This window comes from Drosophila novamexicana, unplaced genomic scaffold (assembly GCF_003285875.2).
Source record: "Drosophila novamexicana strain 15010-1031.04,08,12 unplaced genomic scaffold, DnovRS2.1 tig00000960-arrow-arrow-pilon, whole genome shotgun sequence".
In the NCBI taxonomy this organism is placed as follows: domain Eukaryota; kingdom Metazoa; phylum Arthropoda; class Insecta; order Diptera; family Drosophilidae; genus Drosophila; species Drosophila novamexicana.
Window position 1 is genome coordinate 2,116,534 of NW_020824833.1, and position 16,614 is coordinate 2,133,147.

The 16,614-nt window shown below is 39.6% G+C and overlaps 1 protein-coding gene across 1 annotated transcript in view; it reads left to right on the forward strand.

Annotated features, from left to right (window-relative positions):
* Positions 1-1,559: 1,559 nt before the first annotated feature.
* LOC115765345 (adenylate cyclase type 9) overlaps positions 1,560-16,614 on the forward strand; it is a 45,360-nt gene continuing 30,305 nt past the window's right edge. Inside the window, exon 1 of the mRNA XM_030708857.1 lies at positions 1,560-1,643. Within this exon, the coding sequence (XP_030564717.1) occupies positions 1,635-1,643 (9 nt within the window). The 5' untranslated portion in view covers positions 1,560-1,634. The remainder of the gene's footprint in view (positions 1,644-16,614) is intronic.

Genomic DNA, 16,614 nt, shown 5'->3' on the forward strand with positions numbered 1-16,614 from the left:
ACTAATTGCTGCTAACGTAAGTTGAATAGCTCGTAGCTGCTGAGTTTGGTTAAGATATTCGGAAGAATATACAGTTTTGCACACATAAACATATCATCTTGTACAGATTATAATGATCCTTAGACGTGTTGATGTTTCACAGACTAGTTTGTACAATAAGTGTAGATGGGTATCTTATGCAGCCGAAGAAGTCTTCTTATGATACATGTTAAACAACTTTATTGTAAAGGTGTAGGAAGATGTTAACCAAGCGATGCTTTTGACAATTATATACTAATGAAATGTTTTGTTGACGGCATTAATCAAAGTTAATCAAATCAAATCGATGCATATCACATACATACATGCTTAATTAGCAAACGCACAGACTGCATTGCCTTTGAAAGAATATATTTTTGAACAAAAACATACCAAAAAGTGTAAAATTCGTTTGATCCCTTTTTGTTAATACGAATATGAATACATTTTCAAATGCAAGTTGTTCATACAGCGCCTTCGGCTGGGGGATGTTTCCAAAACTGTACATATAATATATCTATCCATATGTCTTGAAATGTGGAAATGGGAGAAGATATCGAGAAAAACAAAATCATAAACTAGTTCCGCGTTTCGTATACGAGATATATATATTTCAATAATTAGATCTCTAGATTTTGTAGATGGCCAGCCAGACATGGCTAGATGGACTCTACGAGAGGTCGGCGAAGCTTCCTTCTGCCTGTTATGTAACACTTGTACAAAACACGTTCAATGGGTTCTGATAACAAAAGAAATTACTATAGTATACAAAATGCACCAGTTTTTGGTACATTTGTACCACTGTGGCAACCGTGGGCATATACCAAAAGCACAGCACAGATTCAGAGCAACATCAGAAACAAAAAAAACATGAACTGGAACGGCGGCACAAGCAAACCAAACCGACCAGACCAGACCAGCTGCCGCCGCCGCTATTGACGTTGCGACGTTGGCGTTGACTTTGACGTTGACGTCGACAGTGGCGCCGACGCTGACGTCGACGGCGACGTCGTGCGAAATTTATCACCCAACAGATTCTTGAACTCGACGGGCCGTAAGGTCGACAACTTGGCCTGCTAACGGCTGCTACCTGCTACCTGTCACCCGTTACTGTAAACCCCAGGCCCCCACCCCTCTCGTTACCTGCTAGCCCCTCTCGCAAGCTTTGCATGACTGATTGTTTGATTAATGTCTCGGCCCAGGCCATGTGCATTCACTAATCTCCTGGTGTGGTTTTTTTCGTTCTGTGTGTTTTACAGCCATGTGGCGGCGATGAGGCAGACAGCAGCTGGGAATATGCCGTGCCACTTGTTGCACGCCGCTTCCTTGCAGCAACAGCAACGACAGCAGCAACGAACTCGCATCAAATATCCTGCATATTACTCATACGCCATGTGCCGCCAGGATGCTACCGTAGCATGTTGCACCAGCAGCAGCAGGAGCTGCCACCGCTTGTGGCTAAGACGTGCTGACTAATTGAACTATCAATAAAGCAACAACAGTAACTACCACAGCAACAACAACAACAACAACAACAACAATAACTTTAAGCAGCATCAACAACAACAACAGCAACAAGAAGCAAGCGAACAAAGTTGCCCGCCACACAACGCAAAATGTCTGAGGTAAGTTTGGTAATAAATTTTGTGGCAGTTGCAACTATCTTGGGGCATACAATTTATACTAATGAATTTAAAATCGAGTTTCCCAGTCCTTATAACCAAAAACAACTTGGAATCAAAATATGCACTTAAAGGCAACAAGAAAGTGCGTGTGCGAGCGAGAAAGCCAATGTATAAACCACGGCAAGATGATGAACTTAATGAAAGCAAAAGTTACAAAATTCAATTTCATCAAGTAATTTATTTTGCGCCTAGAAAGCGAAAGTCTGCATTTACATTTTTGGCTGGCCCGAAAATTAAATAAAATACGTATGCAGCTTTTATAATTTTAATGCCAGGCTCAACAAATTTATATATTTTATCACCTAGTCTCACCTGATTTTGACTGTATTGCGCTCTTTGACAATTTTCTTACATGTTTTGCACTACAAATTTCAAGTGCAAATTAATTAATAATAATTGAAACACTTGTCAAAATAGCTTTCATATAATTATAATACATAATTTAGCCGTCAGGCTAAATTTACAAAATCTAAATTTTAGTAAATTACTCAATTACTCTCATGGAGTATAACTCCATGTTGAGCTGAAGTCCGTCAAGATAGACATTTTTCAGAAAGACTCAAATGTTTCCGTAGAAAGACTTCCTTATTACATCTTAACAATGATATGTTAAATACGATATATGGCTGGATGTATATACATATATGCACGAAGTAAAAGATAATTTTACCTAGAGCCTGGTTATCTTAAATGGCTGAATAATTGGCGATCAATCCACAGCCCAGTTTGAAAAAGCTGCATTTTTTATTTGAGAGTCACGGCAAATTGTTATTTATCATCCGATCGGCGTTGAACTTATTTTCAAATATCTTTCTCAGCATTTATTCATGAAGTATTTCACAGTGCTCGGAAAATTCACATATATACACATTCGTTTAAATTGAAGTTCAAGATTGAATAAGTAAAAGAAAATCAATTGTTTGATCGAATTTTAATTCAGTTTTCTCAAACTTTCTTTTAATCTTGTTAGGATAAATATAAATTTTCTAAGGGAGGCAAATGTGTGGAAAATCGTTTGAAACTAGTTTGGCTCTGACCATTTTTTATACCCTGAACCCATTAAAAATGGGTATAAGGGTATATTGTATTTGTGCAAAATCCAAATGTATGTAACAGGCAGAAGGAAGCATCTCCGACCCCATAAAGTATATATATTCTTGACCAGCACTAGTAGCCGAGTCGATCTAGCCATGTCCGCCTGTCTGTCCGTCCGTCCGTATGTATGAACGCAAGGATCTCAGAACCTATAAGAGCTAGAGACTGAAATGTTAGATGTAGGTGCTCCTAGTGCCTGCGCAGATCGAGTTCGTTTCCGATAATCGATAACTTACTTCGTTTCCAAGCAATCGATAAAAATCGATATCGATATCCTGTTTTTTGGGCAATTTTGGTAAATAATAAGAGCTAGAGTCATCAAACTTGACATATAGCTTCTAAAATAGAATATATATATGCATTTGATGTTGGAAGAAGAGGGTTCAGGGTATCGCCTAGTCGGGAGCTCCCGACTAGAACCTCTCACTTGTTTCAATTGTTTTAGGCGCTAGACTTACTTTTTATTTGCGAACACTTTGTGTTAGCCTAAAATAGTTACTGAAGTTATTTCGAATATTTCTAATATAAGTATAAGAAAACATTGAGTAGAAAACAAATACTTGAAGTTTGAGTCATTTTTGTCCAGTTGCAAGTAGTAGAGCTCTTCCCACTGAACGAGAACAATAACAAGGGAAACAACAACAATATGTTGAGGGCTGCCTGGTAGAATTTGTCTTTCTTGGGTCCCGCATAAGCATTTGAATTTTGGGTCAGTGACGTCGTCGTCTCATGTCTCATGTTTATGTATGGGATACACTCACACACGCATGCACTCACGCGCTCTCATCTAGTGAGAAAGGGAGAGAGGGAGAGGGAAGAAGTAAACAGAGGCGCCTTTACCTTTACGAACAGCTGTTGCCACACCGTGTCACAAATATTGACCTAATTTGCAGCTGTTTACAAATTCATTTGGCTACCGTGTGGCCCACATCGCATATCCTGGCATCCTGTGGGGCAGGACTTTGCGTTTTTGGCGCATGATTTATGCAGCACCGCGAAGCCCTCTGCCAGTTGCCAGTTGCCAGTCGCCAGTTTGCCGTTGGCTGTTGCCAGCGCTAGTTTAAAGTGGGTCAAACCAGTCCACGTCCCAGGCAGCGTGCCCCACTCAATCCAGTGGCAATCCACAGGATGTTTGCGGTAGCTCCAGGCTAGCGGGGATCGCCAGCCTGGCGGGCCAGCGTAAAGGCGGGTCAGTTATGAACACATTGCTGGCATTCCCTTGTTAAACAAATTTACATTTTCATGCGCTAACGGAGCAGCCAGTACTGGACACTGGCGAAACGCCACACGCGACCGCCAAGTTGTAGAAACCCAAAAGTGAGCGGTATATACGAAAAACACAATCAACAGACTTTCAATTATATATTATACATCAGTATTACAGCTAGATAAATATACTGATAGGGTCTTATCATATAATTCTAGCTGTATTTCACATAAAAGAACTTTTTAGGTATATGAAAACTCGCCAACAGCTTAGGAACACCAAGCGACATATAGATAGTCCAGTCGTAGCCATTCAAGCGATTGCCACTATTTTGGTCAAGATAACGGACAAAATATATATCAAATTTCATGAAAGAGTTTTTTTTTCGATATATTCTTTCTTAGAACCAAGGCTGCAAACCCGTTTTGAGCCGAACCGGTTTGAATCTGATATATCACTTTTTTATTTACTAAGAACTGAACCATAAATCGGGTTATTTGTGCAAGAAACAGCCGAGTCTTCGCCTAAACCGATTCATTTTTTCAAAAAAATTTATTTGCATTTATTAAATTGCTTTCAGAATAGTTACATGACGCGAACAATTAAAGATTAGCTAATTTTTGGTAAATAAAAACATGAATGTATAAAAAATTCATTTTCTTCAAACCTTGAATTAATTATGCAACTTAGGTCAGGATATCTGTTCTAAGGAATGTTTCTATAGATATTCCCATTCAGATAAGTTGCTGCTCATTCATGTGGAAACTGACAGCGAGGCATTGGTTCGAACCGTGAACTGAACCTCCAAACAATTCGTTTGGGCTAAGAATATTGCAATTGGAGCTTCCCAAAACTGCACTTCGCGGTTCTCAGAGAAATTACAGCTTAAAGACGGGGCCAACTCGTTCAATTGGGCTAAATTCTTAAAGATTCAAAAATGCGCGAAAATTGCAATGTTCACTTTGAAGAGAAAAAAGCGACTAGGGAATACCCTGAACCCTCTTATTCCAACACCAAATGCAGCTCACACAACGCGCCCGTTTAAAGTAATATAGATAAATTAAAAAAAAAATTTTCCCTTGGCAGGGTTCGAACTCGCACCATAGAATTTTTGTGTGTTCTCAAAAAGTCAATTGCATTTAAATTGTGGCTTAAATGGGTGGACAATATTAGTTGGGTCATTTCCTTGATTTATAGCTCTGCGTTGGTAGCGGGGAGGTGGCGATAGGTATAAAATGAAATATTCTTGATGTATATATAATATTCTAGAATCAAAATATCAAGTTTGGTGACTCTAGCTCTTAATATTTACCCAATTTGCTCAAAGAACAGTATGTCGATATCGATTGGATCGGAGATGCTTCTTTTTGCCTGTTACATATATTTGCACAAATATATTATACCCTTTTTACTCATTTTCAATGGGTTCAGGGTATAAAAACAAAATTCCCATAAAATTGTGATTGCCTCAAAGTAGTGGAGAACTCGGATTTCCAGAGTCTTAACTGCCAAGCAACCACGTCATTCAGTGGGCAGAATTGAATCTGGGATAAATGCTTCTTTGAAAATAAAAGATTTACAAATAGAGCCAGGCAAAGATAATATCCTGGGTGTAAGGATTACGTAAGGGTAAGGGACCTAACGACAACACCAAGCTTAAACAAAGATGACTGCTCTAGTCGGGAGTGTTTGACTAGGAGATTCCCTAAAATTCTCGATGAGCTGCCATCAAACGCATTCGAGCTTTCTGCTACACAGTTTAAGCTGCGACTGTGTTTCATATCCATATATCATATCAAATGTATGAAAAGCGTAAGGCGCAAACTTAGTTTATAAAAAATTAGTTTGTTAAAAATTTTACGGAAAACAAGGGAATGGAACAACTAATATGCATTGTAAATTGAATGCCTCCCGTTCTTATGAATTCCGAGATAATTTGTATCGTGTTCATAGAAACGGGCAAGCTTTTGCGTGCAGCGTGGGCACTAGGAGGACCTACATTCATAATTTCAAGTCCTGATCTCTTCTGGTTGGCGACTCGTTCATACATACGAACAGATGGTTGGACAGACAGACAGTCATGACTCAATCGACTCCGTTCTTGATGCTGACCAGGAATATATTGAGTGAATAGCATAGAAGATACCTCCTTCTGCCTGTTACAGACATACGCTCAAAAGCACTATACCTTTCTTTAACCATTTTCAATGAATTGAGTGTAAAAAAAGAAAACAGAAAATGTTGTTTATAATTTAACGAAAACATTATGTGGTGAATAATGCAAATTGGCGTAAGAACACAATAGAGAAAGAAACAAAATAGCTTGGCAGCAAGCTTGTAAATACTTTAAGTTTAATCTTGGACTTAAGAGCTGTAGTAACATTGTTCACAAAAGAGCTCAACAGTTGCTGTTGGCTTTAAGTATTTGTGCATATGGGAACATATGTATACACAACCCAAACAACAAAAGAAATGGCAAACCAAATAAAATGTGCAGATAAATTGCAATTGGCAACAGAACGTCAAATGGCAGATAACCGAGCCGAATGGAAACCCATAGAGTCAGTGGTTTTTCACTTTTATCTCCGAAGTCTCCGCAAAGCAAAAAAGCAGCTCATAATAAAATCCACAATGCTTTCTTTTTTATGTCAGCTTTGGCAGAATAAAGCATTCTCATGTGCGCATATATTTTGATCAGGACGATGAGCTGAGTGGATATTGGCATATTCGACTTTATTCTTATGTTTCTTTTTACTTCGGTATGGAACCATCGGGCGGGAATTGAGTTGATGAATAAAAAACATTGTCCATTTCCAGTAAATATGGAAAAGGGAGCACCAATAAAAAGAATCTGTCGTAAATTAATATATTCTATTAAAAACCTTTTGTCAACAGACATTCGTGGCGAACTAATTAAATTGAGTTTGTGATATTTATATATGTTTATTTATTAAAAGTTAGCTAACCTTCATGTTCTGAGCTGTGCAGATATCGTAAGAGCAATTTTAGGAACTAACATAGTTTTTTGAATCAAATAAAGTTTTTGAAAAATATATATTCCAGTTCAGATATAGGGCGGTTATTTTTTATCTGACTAGCTCTGTTAAGGGTTCCGTTAATACTTTTTTATCTTGGACATATTTCAACAAAAATCCAAATACCATAACCAGTAGACTTTTGACCACTACGTTTGACCAGTTGTGGTTTTATTATAGATCGAATTTCTTTATTTCGTACATCTGTAGTTTGCCCGAAAGGGTAATAAATCTTCTACACTTCATTGGATGTGACATGAAGCCACATAAAGGCGTTCAATTTGGCGCATTAAAACAAAGGCGCGATTATGACAATGATTCTTACTATGATGATGATGATGATGATGATGATGATGTTGTTGTTGTTATTATTGTTGCTGATGATTTGTGGTAATTAGGCTACTAATTCTTCCTTCGAACTAATGCGTCTACTGCTAACTCTGCGCTGCCTGTTCGTCATTTTCTCTGATTGTTTCTGTTTCCTGTGCATTGATTTCATTGATTGATGCGTTTTTAATGATGGCGACAGGCGGCAGGTGGTAAAAAGCTCGTGAGGCAGCCGCTTGAATCATTAGCAATACAGTAGCACAACGCCCCACCTCTCTCTCTCTCTCTCTCTCTCTCCCTCTCTCTCTGTCGCACTCGCTGAGCAGTTGGCGCCGAAGGTAAACAAATTGGCAACTCGGCGCGTCTCGATTGCAATAAACTAAATGAAAAATAAATAGCCAGCGGTAAATGTTAGAATAAGAAATAACAATAAAGAACGGTTCTTTTCGGCACATATTCGATTGAATACCCTAGTTTATTTCCGACCGAATGTTTCTACCATAAGATAGTCCGATCTAAGGTGCATAGGAGAAAAAGAAAATGCTAAGCTTAGTGAAATATTTGCAGGAACAGAAAATGTATCCTTCCCATAGAGCGTTATGATCGCTTGTGGTAGTAAAAAGTCTGACATAAAGATAGCTTTTAAGCTGGGCAACTAGACAGAGTTTGCTTTGTTGAATTGCCTTTAGATACTGACGTCTCCGGCGTAACAAAATATGATACCCTTAGCAAGGGTATAAAAACGGGCAGTAGCAGCAATGTGGAGGCGCGTATGTGGCAGAGGTAGCTGCTGATTTCGAGGTTGTGTGCTAGTGTGGATAACTGACACTGCCAATGCCTGAAAACTGACACAACACTAAAGTTACGACAGGCAAACAAAAGGGCAACAGCCAAACAAACAAGTGACAACAACAGCAGCAGCAACAACAAGAACAACACAGATATAGCACATGGGAATGCCGGTTGGCAGTTGGTGTTTACGAGTCGCCTGCAAGTATGCTATGAAAAATATTGTAATCATAAACTATGCCACACAAAAGCAACAACTGACTGAGAGCAACAACGGGGGAATTGCGCCAATTGGCCAAGTACGCAGTATGGGATTTGGGTTCGCCGGGAGTCGCTTGAATTGAGTTTCGGCATGGCCCTGCGGTCAAGCCGGACCAAATGGAGCTGTCGCATTTGAAATGTCTTTGGTGGAAATGCAAAAACATCAAACGCACCACCACCAACAGTCCAACCACAACCAACCATCAGCAACACCAGCATCAATTGCGGAAGATTAAGTCAGTTTCTTTGATTTTCCGGACACAATATAGACAAACCAAACCCAAAATTATAAATACACCCACAATAGTTAGTTCAAAATGAATTTCGCACAGTGTAGGCTTGAAGGAAAAAGCAAATAGTTTTCGACAACTCGATTCACGTTTTGAGCGAGATCGCCGGTGCAAGTTCTGCTGCAATTTTTATAACCAGATAATTTCTTTTAGTAAATAAAATATAATTTTACAAATATTCCATTCAGCCGTTTTTGTTAGCAAGTTCTTTATGATTTGTGTTCATTCTAAAGTTGATTAGTTTCGGTTCGTTTGGCTTTAATTGTAAAATAAATGGAAATTCAGGGCTGAAACTGGTTCGTTTGAGACCAGGCCTGGAAATAATTGGATGTGAATGTGTGAATATTGTTGTCCACATGCTTTATTTCAATATAATATTATAAAGTTGCCGATTGCTCACTTTGCAGGCAGCAGGAGGTGGTAAGTGTTTAGCAGTTACTGTCAATTTGTAGGATGTCAAATATTATTCAAGCCAAGTCAAGTTGTCTTTGTCATGTGCACTGCTACTGCTGCTACTGCTACTGCTGGTTCGTCTGCAGAAGTGACTCATTATGAATTCATGAGTTTGTCGTTGGCTTTGGGGCATGGCAGCGAGGCCGAGGGCAGAAAGGGGCTGATAATGGGGTGGTGCAATTAACTGGCAAACATTGGCGACGTTCACAGCATCTTGACGGGGCTGTAAAAGTACACGGACAGTAATAGGAGCAGCGCAAATACTTACTGTTGCTCTCAAAACCCATTGAAGCATATTATCGTTAAGAGTTTTCAAGAATTGACAATTGCAAAATGCCCTTCAAGCACGCAATGGTAAATGTTGCTATTTTTACAAAAAAATTCACAGTCGAAAATTGAACATATAATCTTTTAAAAATCTATCAGGAATGGTTCGGAAAGACGCCTTAGTAGGCTTTTCTTTGTAGAATTTTGAGAATCCAATTAAATTGTTCTATAGAAAAATTATAATTTCTCTTTCTTTTAATATACATAGACGTATTACATGAGACTTTCAGAGAAGAAATCAACATACAAATTCAAGGAGAGTATTTCTAGTTGGGCATTGCAAACTTTTTCTCAAAAATAGAGTATTTCAGTTTTGATGTGCAAAATTTACCTTTCAAAAAAAAAAAAAAAAAACACCTAAAAAGATTATCACTAAGTGAGGCTAATGTGTGGTGACAGGTCACAAAAGACATGTTCTGCCCTATAAAGTAGATAAAAGTACAAACGGCATTCAAGCCCACAGGCCAAATGTGTTGCCTGGAAGTTAACATGGTGTACTAAGTTAGGGCAGGATAGAAAAAGTAGAACATTCTGATTGCAAGATATGCAAGAAACGCGGCCCTGTAAAGAACACATTTAAAAGTCGAATTCTACATTGAACTCTTTGCCCGTATTAACATATCAATCTTTGGGACATGATTTTAGTTATTAACTTAATACTTTCAAGCCCTCGCACACATCCGAGGGTATCTTCAGGTGGAATATTATTTTGTATTTTATTTATTTTTTCTTGTTTTCGTTCTGCGCAATCCGCAACACTTAGGACATTTTTTTTTTAGCTCGAGCTGCACATTAACATAAAATAAAACATTTATGGAAATGCCTTAGCCGTGTCGCAAGTCGCTAAGTGCGAGCCGGACTGAGTGTGTGTGCGCATGTGTGTGTAGTTCCAAAGGTTTACATACAATTTGCATATGTTTTGGGGTATTTATTTGTTAGTATGCATGTGTGTGTGTGTGTGTTTGTGTGTGTGGATGTCGCGATGTCAAGCGCCCAACGCGTTTATCTGTGCGTATGCAAAAGTTTTCCAATTAAAACTTTCGCAACGTCGCCACCGATTTCGCTCAGCCGTGTCCTGATCCTGCTGCTGTTCTATTCAGGCATCCGGGGCATCAAAAGTGGTTAAATGATTGAGTGCGAGGCAGAGGGGCAGAGAAGGAGGGAGAGCAGGCCAAAGGGTAAACACTGACGGCAATCAGCGTTTCCGTTGCCGTTGCCGACAATTATGTCGCATAATGAGCTATAAACTGGCGTGGCAAAAAAGGGAGGCGGGTGTGGGCATGGTTTAATAAATATGCACACGCTTAGCTGCAAATGGCGGCTCAAGTGATGAGCACACACACACGCGCACACACACAGCCGTATCAGCTGTGCGTACTTGTTGTTGTTGTTGTTCATGTAGCCGCTTATGTTTGCAGAGAGAAAACCCTCATACGTCAGGTAGGCCAGAGCTAATACATGTTTCGGGTCCAACTTCTGTTTTGGCTGTTGCTTTGCTGCGCTCTTAGCAAATGGGGCGTTAAACTTGGACGCGTTACCAACAACATGGAAGTTCTGTGAGGGGGGTGGGTGGAGTAGTGGGTGGTACTCTATAAAGGCGCTAGGAGGCACAGCTTGTGGAGCTTGTGAACTGCGAGCAAACAATTGGCATAATCGTTGCGTTGACAGCTTTGACAGATTGTTGTTTATTGTAGCCATTGTTGCTGTTAGTATTATTATATATTCTTCTTGTTATATATATTCATACTATTATAATAACGATTGGCCTTTGTTAAGTCCCGGATAGGCGCAGCTGCTGCTATGCTCTATCGCCCCCAATTTGGTAGCGTTTAGCGTAAGCATTGATATTTGCTGCCTAAGAATTTCATTTGCATTTCGGCAGTGTACAAAAAAAAAACATAAAAGTACTCCTTGTGCGTGTGCCCGACTAGTAGATACCCCGTTACCAGGTGTGCTCCTTTAAATTAAAGTCAGCAGAAAGCATCCTTGACCCCTAATTGATCAGGACGACATTAAATCGCATAGGCCATGTCCTTCAGTATGAATGTGTCGATCTAGGAAACTACAAAAGCTGCATACTTCAAACGTGTAATGTATATTTTCGTGTATTACACGCAGCAAGTGTTCCTTTTTTTCGATATTAATATATTATCGATAAATATCGATATTAAGAGAAGGTTTATTTTAGCTTGGTTGTATGCTGTCGTATAGAGTATGCAGATTATGAATATTTCACTCACTACCCGAATCCAACCAAAATTGGAAGCACTCATTTTTAACTTTGCTATATACACACTTTTGTATGCCATATACATATATATCCTGAAAATAGTGATTGGACTATAAACACCAAAAGTTATTCAAGAATGCATTTTCCATGATGTGTTATGTTTAGAAGAAAGCTCGAATGTTTCTAACGGCAACACGGCGCTGAATGCAGTGTATCTTCTAGCCAGCCACTCACACATCCCTACTCATATCCTTACACATCCTGACAGCGTATTGCGCAGTCGTTCGCACTGGACAAGCAACACTTGAAATCCTCACGTCCCATAGTTCCCAAAATCGACAGAAATGCAAGCATTTATTAAGAATATGCTATATACCTATTTTTAGCGTGTGACGTCTTCTGCCGCCAGTTACATTCATTTGCCCATGTTACGCATGTGGTTTTCACTCAGCTTCAATGGAAAAACTGCACAAGAGGAGCAGGCATTGCGAACAAAGCACCTATTATCACTGAGTCCATTAGTCAGTCAGTCAGTAAGTCTGACACTCAATTCATTTCGTTGCGTCAGCAGCAGTCGCAACGTTCCGACGCCCACTCCCACGTGTCCCGGCCAGCTGCATTGTCACCTTGGCGAGCATTGGCGTCACGGGCAGCAGCAGGAGCAGGAGCTAAGCCGTCTTTGACCTGCCTGTGAGCCGCTAACGCGCCTACACGGCTACCCCGCGTCCCCGCTGCCTTGCTTCCATGGCGATCATTTGTTTGCTTGTCGTTTGCCAGATGCGCGCATAAAAAATGTGAGCTGCGGAGAAGAAGTAGATTTATCTCGGCTTCCTTTAGCATTCAATGCCCATTCAGAGTCACATTCACACTCACAAGCACGTCTGACGTAGGCTTAGACGCACCCCCCCGTAACAGCATTCCAAATCAGAGCATAAGCTAGTCAAGACTCAGCATGAATGTAATCAGATTCAACAAGCTATAGATACACATTTAATGTGTCGAGTGGTGCTCATTTAATATATTAATATTTATAATACCTAGCTACAGAGCTACTCAAAAGGCATTCAAAATGCGGCAGCAAAGTGCCTGCAACTATGTATGTGGCAAGCAAACTTGTAACTGACTACGCTACAGATTTGAAGAAATAATAGGCTTTACATTTCAAGAGTTGTTTACATTTTTTAAAGAAATCATTAAAATATCTTGATATTCCGCATTCGAGTGCATGGATGGAGTATTGACTCAACAGTGGGCTTATAATAATTATAATAAATATAAAAATCTTGGTACGTATTATCTTGAAGTATGTCTATGACATATTATTTTGATTTTTTAAAGGAAACCCTGCATATTTAACTGGCAGCATTTTAATTTGCATAATACGTATATTAATAACGAACTCATTGTCGAAATGCCCTTTGTATAATTTCTCAAAACACAGAACACTTGATGTGTAGTTAAAAGTACTGTCAATTGTTATATTTGTTTATATAATTTGCTATTGTTTACAAAGAAAACATCAGTGTTAAATTAAAAAACAACAAGTAAGAGGTTCTAGTCGGGAGCTCCCGACTAGGGGATACCCTGAACCCTCTTCTTCCAACATCAAATATACATATTCTATTTTAGAAGCTATATGTCAAGTTTGGTGACTCTACCTCTTATTATTTACCAAAATTGCCAAAAAAACAGGATATCGATTGCTTGGAAACGAAGTAAGTTATTGATTATCGGAAACAAACTCGATCTGCAGGGTTCTGAGATCCTTGCGTTCATACATACGGACAGACAGGCAGACGGACATGGCTAGATCGACTGGGCTATTGATGCTCATCAAGAATATATATGCTTTATGGGGTCGGAGATGCTTCCTTCTGCCTGTGACATACATTTGGATTTTGCACAAATACTATATACCCTTATACCCATTTTTAATGGGTTCTGGGTATAATTAGTATGCATATTAATTGATATTACGTTTAATTGGGGCTTGCAACTCCCACACGATCCTGAAACAGTTTAGACAACAATAATAATTGTTCGATTGTTGTGCAGAATAGTGGGCAACAACAAATCTATAAATAACAAATCATTAAGTGGAATTGTATTCTGTTCATCATGTTCATGTCAATCGCTGCTCGCGTATATCCAGATAATCAAAGTTGCAACAGTTGGTTTGATTTTGTGTAACATACCTTTGGGCGCAGCTGGCGGAAAACGCATTAAAAGTGCGTCAGAGCTGCGCCTAATTTCCATTTGTTAATGGTAAAGGAGACGCAGGGGGAACGCGAAGCCAAATGGTGGATTGGAATTGGTATTGAAACTGAATTCGTAATGCGTAATGCTATGGGCAATAATATTGAATGAGTGCCAGTACGTAAGTACCTGCTTCATACTAATGCCTGTATGCGATCGTGTGTGTGTGTGTGCGTGTGTGTGTGTGAGTGTGTATTCAGTGTGTGTTTTGGCAAAGAATGAACGGGCAGCCGCCAGACAGACAAACAAACTAATTTTCTATTGAATAACACAACAAACGCAAACCAAAAGAGCATAAAGAAAACTGCGAATAAAAACTTATGACCAAAGGGAATGGAACAGGCACAGGCACAGTCACAGTCAGAGTGGGGCCGGGATGCTTGAATACATGGGTCTGACAGCAAAGCCAAATTGAAAATAATATTAGCGGAAAGTAACTGAAGCAGCAGCTTTCCAACATCCCAGCTCCCATTACCCAGCGCTCGGCATCCAGCGCTCAGTTACCAATTCTCAGGACTCAGCTCCCTCCATCTTGTGCGCAGCTCCAGTATCAGTGCCCGTGCATTCATCGAGCGCCCACTCGAGATTGTTGCTAATTTAATTGGATTTATTTGCCATGTGGCCGCAATTTATGACAAGGACCAGCAGTAGCCCAATGAGCCCAAGCGCAGGGATTGGCTTTCACGCAAATGTGCTAGGACAGATATTGTTGATAGGTCATCGCTGATACAAATTTTGACCTCAATGAGTAAGTTACTAAACCAACTGATAATCGGCTGGCTAAGCTGCCGAATCTTAGCTTCTTACGTTTGCCAAAACAATATATCTAACAATTTGAAGCTCCAAAGCACCCAGCTGCATGCAATTCATTTAATCCGGAATTCATTATGTAGCGAGCATTGCTTTAGGCTCCATACTTTAGGTTTAGTCGCCTACATAAGCCCCGTGCTATAATTAAAATTAAAAACATGAATACTTCTGTCGAGAGTATCCGCTTGTAGATAACCTTCACTAAGCGCCGAGCTGCTGTTACAAACATTCGAACTTACTTCTACTCAAATAGAATTATTCAAATATGGCATCGAAATGTTGGTATATACTATATATCCTTTAGGGCAAGAGTCTAGCTTTCAAAATTGTCAAAAAGTGATAGATTTGTAAACTGTAAAAAACGTGTACAAAAACACATCTTTTACGTATGCTTTAAGCTTGTTTAAATATAAATACTTATTCATATTATGGAAATGTTCACACACGTGCCATAATCTCTATATATAAAACTGTTTGTCCTGACTGACTGACTGACTGACTGACTTATTGATCAACGCACAGCCCAAACTGTAAGAAATTTTCACTGTCGTTACCTTATGTGATGAAGGTGCACTTTAAGACGAGGTTTTGGGAAATTCCACCCGCAAGTGTGGAAAAATCGCGAAAAACGTTTGTATGAAACTCTTTTGTTTACCATCCGATCAGCCTCAAACTCAATTTCAAAGTTCTTTGTTCAAATTCATTTAAGGGGTGTTTCGAGCTTTTTGAAAAATCCGTCCCTCCATGGTATAAATGGGTCTCAAATATTTGGTAGGTGATGTTTGGCGCCAAGTTCATTTCCAAGTTCATTTCTACATGAAAAATCTGTTGAGATTTTTCGCAGAATAAAAGCATCCTTGATAAAAAATGTGATTTGAGGATTCTTTTTCGTGAAGTTTTAAGTTCGGTCCGATTTGCTTCAAACTTATTTTCAAAGCTCTACGTGTTTCAGCGATTTGGGACATTCCACCCGCAACAGTGGTAAATTGGCGGAAAACGTTTGTACGAAAGTTTTTTGTTCATTTTTAAAGCTTTTTGAGAAAATTTATTTTATACGTGCCACGGGCAAGGCCGGGTTATAACCGCTAGTCTTAATATAAATAAATAATAATAATACTTCTGCATGTAACATACATTTGCACGAAACTTTAATACCTTTGTTACATGATATACAAAAATGTTGGAAGCTCTACATTTATGTAAACTAATACTTTTTCATACATTTTGTTCAATCCCCAATCCCCTTCGACAATAAAACTCTAGAACTTTTCTGTTTAGCGCACTAACTAATCCGAATTGTTGAGTTTTTTCACTTCTTTGTCTGTATAAAAATGGCAATTGTTAGATATTTCTTACGTGTACTCTTGGTGAGTGTCCTTTGCGTTGTTGAGCCCCCATTCGTGTAACCCCAAACCCTTCAGCCACCCCATTGGGCGGGCGTTGAGTTTTTCCTTGGCCCGGCTGCAGTGTCCGGTTGTTGGGCAATCAATTAAATGTGCGGCACGCAATTTCCTCTATGTCGTCGCAGGAGCCTTCCTGGCAAGTGGGTCGCCAGCAATGCGACTGCCTCATTAGAACTGGAGCTTGCCCATGTTCTGGAGACGTGGAGACATGAGTCCCCACCAACGTGACAAACTTTGCAGGCCAAAACAAACAGCAGCAGCAACTTAACAACAACAAATGCAACATTTGAGGCAACATCTTAAAGCAATTTGGGGCCAAGCGGGCCAGTAAAATTAAATAGAATTTAAACCACTTTTAAGCAAAATGCAGGCGGCAACGGCCGAGAAGGGGCGGGACGAAGGCTGACGACATAAATCTGCCAAGCGGA